At 29.8% G+C, this 7,166-nt stretch overlaps 1 protein-coding gene across 2 annotated transcripts; it reads left to right on the forward strand.

The window, feature by feature from the left end:
* The first annotated feature begins 599 nt into the window (after positions 1–599).
* Positions 600–1,603, forward strand: LOC114419059 (heavy metal-associated isoprenylated plant protein 47-like). 2 transcript variants are annotated; one of them, XM_028384657.1, is made up of 3 exons: positions 600–788; positions 872–1,004; positions 1,108–1,603. In XM_028384657.1, the coding sequence occupies exons 1-3, from the start codon at positions 783–785 to the stop codon at positions 1,392–1,394; spliced, it is 426 nt and encodes a 141-aa protein (XP_028240458.1). In that variant the 5' UTR covers positions 600–782; the 3' UTR covers positions 1,395–1,603. The 2 variants fall into 2 exon arrangements, with proteins under 2 accessions (XP_028240458.1, XP_028240459.1); XM_028384658.1 differs by having other exon boundaries at positions 603–788; positions 926–1,004.
* Positions 1,604–7,166: the final 5,563 nt, after the last annotated feature.

Genomic DNA, 7,166 nt, shown 5'->3' on the forward strand with positions numbered 1-7,166 from the left:
GTGCTGTGCCTGAGTCTGTGTGTATATTAAAATTAAATCATGTTCTAATAGCCTGTGTTCAGTTTATATTTAACATATTCTTGAAAATTTCAAAAATAACTGTGGATTGATAAGTATAGGAATAAATTTTGGTGAATTATGTATGGATACTGATCAAACAGTAATTGAAAAAATTAAAGAATGATATAGGTCTCGGTGTAAATAAAATCAACTTGACCTTTTTTGTTCAACGTCTTGCAAACTTACCTACATTTATGAACAGTCCACTGCCATTAGTACACGTCACTCTAAAAGAGACATGCGTCACTTGACTTTTAATTTTCTGCATACATGTCCCACTATTTTCCATTGGAAATCAAATCAAATAGTACTAATACATTTATCAACAGTCCACTGGTATAGGTTATCCTAATTCTCTAAAATATACATGCTTAGTGGTTTTCCATTAAAAAATTCCTATATGATGAAAACAAGACTCATTAGTTGTGTCATATAGGACCATACATATCATAACGGTTTACCAATTCATTCAGTTAATATTTAAATCCAAAGTTGACACACTACTAGGTTCTTATTTATTCAGTGCTAGTGACATTAAGGTTTCCAATGAGTCAATTAACAATGCTCCAAGATCAGCCTTGAAAAATTGGGAAAACTAAGGAATATACACTAGAGTCCCTAATCCCTATATATAGAGGCAAAAGTAATTAGACACTAGATCACAAAGTTCCTCCTAATTCACAAGACATAAAGCTGTCATTGGTTTCAAGTTATATCAAAACATGAAGGTGAGATCCTCTCGCACCATAGATACAATTTATTTATTGCATTGCACACAGTGATTAATCATTCACTTTTTAAGTTTTTGTAGTTGTACCTTAATTCAGATCATGGATATATATTATCAAAGTATCTATTTGTGCAGCAAAAAATAGTCCTTCAAATGCAACTGGACAGTGACAAAAGCAGAAGCAAGGCCCTCAAGATTGCAGCACAAGAAATAGGTGCACGACAAACACACATGACACACACACACATATAAAGTTATATATATTTTTGTTAGTTTGTGATGTGTTCTATGAAATTAATATACATGCATGCATGCAGGTGTGAGCTCAGTGGCATTGGAAGGAGACAATAAAGACAAATTGACGGTGACTGGAGATGTGGATGCAGTGCACTTGGGTCGGGTGCTTAGGAAGAAGTTTCAGTGTGTCACCCTTGTCAGTGTGGAAGAAGTGAAGAAAAAAGATGACAATAAATGCAAAATTGAAATTGAAGACGACAAAGGGTGTTATTATTATACACCGTACTGTGCTCCTCCACCATGTGGTCCTTCTCCCTATTGCCACCCAGTTTATGATTCATATGACAGTACTTGCTCTATCATGTGAGGATTACACCAATAAATCAAAGAGATCGAAGAGTACTATTTCAAATTAAATTTGCAACTATATATGGTTATGCGTGTCATGTCGTTCTATTACCCAATGAGATTTTCTCATTCTCTTTCTTTCAATGAAATCACATGGAACTCATTACTTATTTCTCTATATATGTTTGGTTCTATCCATTAATGGAAATTTAGAAGTTGCTTATTTGATTTCCTTTTTCAACTTTGGTTATCAATCCTTGTGTAATTGATAAATAATAAACCAAACTAGAAATTAATTAATCACAATAAGATATAGTTACATACGCTTTAGTTCCATTCCATCAATTGTATTAATTCTATTCTTAAATTCCACTTGTGTGTTGTTTGGAGTAAAGAATGGGACTTAAAATTTTGAAATGGAAATGAAACCTTGGAATTCTAATTAATTTATTTGTTTTTTTATTTTAGAATTGAAATTCAAATCAAGCCTAAGTCCATATGCCAAAAATAGTTTAAATAAATTTGATACTCTAACTGGGCCCAAGAATTATAAAATCTGGTTTTTGTTTTTCATTGTCATGATTTCTGCTCAATTAATACTTTAATTAATGAATTTAGTGAATCAATAGACACAAATATAACGATTTCCTTAGTTGTAATTTACTAAGCTTCTCTGAAAGCTGCTTATAGTGAAATTTGATTCACTCTATGAAGGGGAAGTTGTTGGAATAGAGTGTATAGAAATGAAATTTATAAAGGAAACTTGCAAGATATAACATAAGTGACTAGTAACCTGTGTCTTTTAAATATGCATGACATGAGTTTAATTTCTAATTATGTGAATAGAGTAATATTTGTGGACAGATGAGTTATCCCTTAATTGGTATTCACTTTGAGCATAACAAAAAAAAAATACTTTTAAAGGGAAGTTTTTAATAAAAGGTTGTAGAAAAGCAGTTAAGGTTTATTTGATTGATATTTTATCGAGAGTATTTTGTAAGTTATTGTTTATTTAATATTTTATGGCCTAAACTAGGTATTTTCCACTAATATTTGTTTGCCATGTTTGAACCCTTTTGGAGCGCCCACATTTATAATTGTGCAAGTCTAGAAATTTGATGTTGTGGATGTAATATAACACACTTGCGCATATACATATACATTTTTATTTTACATAATTATTTAAATAGAATCAATTACACTTTGATCTCTCTATCATTGTTGAAATTGATTTTGGTTTTTTTAACTTTTGTGCAAATTTAGTCTTTTTATTATTTTAATCGTATAATTTTAGTTCTTTAATTAATTTTAACTTAAGGTTTAATATTGAACAAGTTGATGTGATATTACAATGCACGATAATGTCAAATTAGCTTTTCATTAAACGTTTGATAAAAATTACACATTAAAATAGTAGAGATCTAAATTCATGCAAAAAAAAGAGAGAATAGAATAGAAAGACCAAAATTAAATTTTGACAATAATAGGAGACTAAAAGTAAACCAAATAAATAAATAAATTTTATTATAAATAAATTTGATGATATATAAATATTTTGCATAAAAAATGATACCTCGGTATTTAAATATAAAAATGAATTTGGATTAACAATGAAAAATTTAAATTATGATATAAGATTATTTTTAATTATTGATAAACAATTTTTATATTAAAAAAATTTTAATTTAAAAATAAAGATAGAAGATGATAAATTGAAAGAAATATACTATCAAGAAGTTCAAGCAAACAAATAACAATATTTGAAATTTCTAAGAGATAAATTCTCATAAATTAGATGATAATGTGTGAAATATAAAAGAGAGAGAAAAGAAAATATTGTGAATGCCTATTAAGAAAATGAGACTAGGAACAAATTTTATGGGGATAATATTTCTATTATAAATTAATCTTTTATTACATTAATTGTAAATTATAAAAATAAGTTATAAATATATATTTATATTGAAGAGTTAAAAATGTAGTGAAAACATATACACATAGGGATGTTCGTGGGTCGGTTCGGGCTAGTTTTGCTCAAATTTAAGACTCAACCCAATTAAATTTGATCGGTTTGGTTTGGTTTGGTTTTTACAATTTCTTTTTGAACCTCAATCCAATCTATTCATGAACGTTTTAATTCGGTTCGGGTCAACAGGTTACCCATTTAAATTTAATCTTTTTCTTCTTCTTAGAACTACTATTTTATATCATGATTCATCCAAATATTCAATACAATTAACACAATATTATCAAATGTTTAAAAGTATGAAAGTTAATTCATTTAATACCATCAACATAATATTCTAAAGTAGACTAATAAAAATTAAAACAAAATATTCTTTAATGAGATTTACTATAATAGTCTGAATCATAACTATTTCTTACAAATTAATTTTTGGCAATAAACTTTGCTGCATCCAGATTTGCTACAACCAAATTTGTTGCAACTGGATTTGATGAAACAAATGAACAAAATATGATCATTAATATTATAAACATGATAGAAAAAATAAATATGAAAAAAAGAAAAACAAATAATAATGTACCTAAAAGTAATACCTTAAGAAGTTACAATACTAATAGTCCCAACACTTGCAATTCCAACATTTAGAGTTGATAAGTGTTATGCATACATCATTTGTATACTGAAATCACGTAGCAATTATCTCATTTTCTTCTCTTTTATTGCTTATTTTGTGTTAAAACAGTAGGATCTTAGCTTCTTTTTAGTTTTTATCCAGAAGAAGCTAAAGTTAATGATTTTATAGTAATTTTGGTTGAATTTTATGTTGAGTTATAGCATAGGCATGGAAGAGGATTAAAGAACTGAAGTGGCATGCTTAGCGCAACCTCCTCGCTTCTTTTGAGTTTTTTATTCCAATAGTTCATGTAGACTAATATTATAAGAGAATTATATTAGCTATTTATCATTAGTGAGTTTTATTTTATGTGATCAAATTAAGTGAGTCTGCTAGACAACTAAATAAGATGATATGGACTTAAATAAGCATACGTTAGTACTGACTCATTAGGAGATAATGAGAACCCTATTAGGTTAACATGCTATAAGAAGACTATGGTCCCCAATATACTAAACTTTCACACATAGTTTCTCTTCTCCCATATGTAGAGTTATGAAGGTCCTATTGAGGAATAAAAAGGTTTTGATTAAGGAAGAACCATGAAGGCACCGGTTACGCTGTTAGCTGATTATTCGTTGTCTCTACATCATTCTGTAACAGATCCTAAGAAGAGAACATAGATCAGAAATCACCTACGAATTCAGATCCTGCTGCGTTTGTTTGATAAATCATTATGGATCCAAGTATTCCTAAAACTCTTCTTGATAGTCTAAGGTAATGTGTTTCTAGTGGTTTTGGTATTTTATAAGGATCCTCTAAAATTCCAACAAGTTACTTAGCGCAAGAAGTTATATTGGAAGACAGTTGTCACGAGCAAGCGCGTTAAGCACGCATCCTGCAGCTTAGCATATGGTCGCTTGATCCAGCTGGACATGTGTGCTCGGCATGATTGTCGCGCTAAGTGCATAGAAAAGTTCTGATTGACCCATTAGTTTGTGAAGCATATAAAAAGAAAGGAAACATTTGATTTCCTAAGCATGAAGTAACCATAGAAGAAGTAGAGGAATAAAGAAGTAGAGAAAAGTAAAGATGTCAGTGCAAGGAAAATCTTTTTGTAGATCTTGCTGATCCGTTTCAATCCATTTCTCTTTCATTTTCTTCCCTTTCATCCCACTTTTATATTTGTAAGTCTCTCATGACAATCAGAGGCTAAAATCACCAATTGTTGGGAGCTATGCAAACCAAACTCTCTTTGATGTAATGATTATAAACTATTTATTAATATGATGTTGATATTATTGTTCATCTTTGTGCCCATTCACTTGTCTGTGGTCTGATCATCCATTTTCATAAACTGTTTTAGAATTTAGGCATTGGAAATATTTATATGCTAAGAACTGGAGAAGAACATCTAGGTAATCCATGTCTAGGGGGTAGAGTGGTATATATTGTCTAGCTTATGCATGCATCTTTTCTCATAATGTAAGTTATTTAATATAAAATAATTTTCAATTCGAGTAATAATCATCTGATTTAATTGATTTAGGTTCTCTCAGTTGAGAGATCATGACTAGAGTATGTTATAAAGTCTGAGTAATAATCATATTCATGCTAAAAATAGAAAAATATATTAAAATTACATCAAGAGTAGTTTTGGCAAGCGAAGTCCCCAACACGTTTTTTAACTCATTACAACACCATCTCACAACATTCAAGCGTTTGTTTTATTAACCTTTCATGTTCCTTGCATTATAGTAATTCACTTAATTATATTTATAGTTAATCAATGAACAAGATTCAATTTAAGTCACTAACTGTTTAATCATTAGATATATATAACTCTGAGTACAAACACAGTCTCTATAAAATTCAATACTCATTCTTACCATTTTAATATTACTTGTACACTATTTCACCGAGCATTAAGAGACTCCTAGTTAGGTGATCACATCAACCACACCCTTACCTTTTTTTTTTTCTTTTTAACCGGGTCTTCAAGTATATTTTGATATAATTACATCAATGTACGATCTGCCTTAGAACATTATTCTAGATAACTATGAAACTACTTGAATCAGCTAGAATTATCCTTTTGAAACTATAAGAAGTGGTTATGCAGTGGCTTAGTCGACAACTAATTCAATTTTCATAGTCATAGTTGAAACAATTGCCCAACACGGTAGAAGTGTTTTCTTTTGAATATATATGCATGATAATGATAGCCAAGAGGGTTAATTAAGTTTCAGGTCAATATATTAAACATATCTTTATCAATATCTTTTTACCGAAATATGAGAAATGATAACTGTTAAATATATTAAGTATGCAAAGAAAGTAAAAGTATCAAATATCGTATAAATTTAATTAATAAAGAGATATTGGGGAGATCCTAATAGATTCCTCTTTGATTACTCAAATCTCAAAAGTCCAAAATACACTCAATCATCTCAAAATATTTTCTTATATATTAGTCTAACTTTACTCTCAATAATAAAAAAGAGAGATAAAGCAACATTAAACTTCTCAAAATATTTTCTTACATATTAGTCTGTACATTTACAGTATATATTTCTGGGATAAGATTGTGTAGAGGTTAATTAATTATAAAAAAATTGACAAGTTCGAAAATTTATAGATAACAATCCATAATAGCCATCTATTGAGTTACGCCTGACTTTTCTTCTCTCTATTACAGCCCAATAGCCACCTACTGCAAAATCTGGACCATTGATTGGTTATTACAATAGTAGTTAACAAAGAGAGAGAGTGTGAACAATTGCTAAAATTTCCGCTGCAGAGAGATGCTAGCTGCAGAGGCAGTAGAGGATCTTGTTGGAGCAAGGAAAGCTCTTCACACACACTCACACAATGCACTCACTCACTCTATGTTAGAGAATAAGAGAAGATGAAAGAATTGATTTAAAAAATAGAGGGAACTTAGAATTCTGAATTAAACTTCTGCACTCTCATATACTTCTCATTCATAATCACTACTATTTTTATACACACTGCACATGTAGCTAACAACCTTCATAGCTGTCAAACTAACTAACTCCTAATTAACTAACTAACTAACTGAATTACAGCATACATCAACATCTCTCCTTAATTCAGATTTGTCAAGGATGCCACTCCTAACTTGTCTCTCAATTCCTTGAACTTGATAGACTTCAATGGCTTAGTTAGTATGTCTGCAACTTGATCTTCAG

Source organism: Glycine soja, chromosome 7 (assembly GCF_004193775.1).
Source record: "Glycine soja cultivar W05 chromosome 7, ASM419377v2, whole genome shotgun sequence".
NCBI lineage: Eukaryota > Viridiplantae > Streptophyta > Magnoliopsida > Fabales > Fabaceae > Glycine > Glycine soja.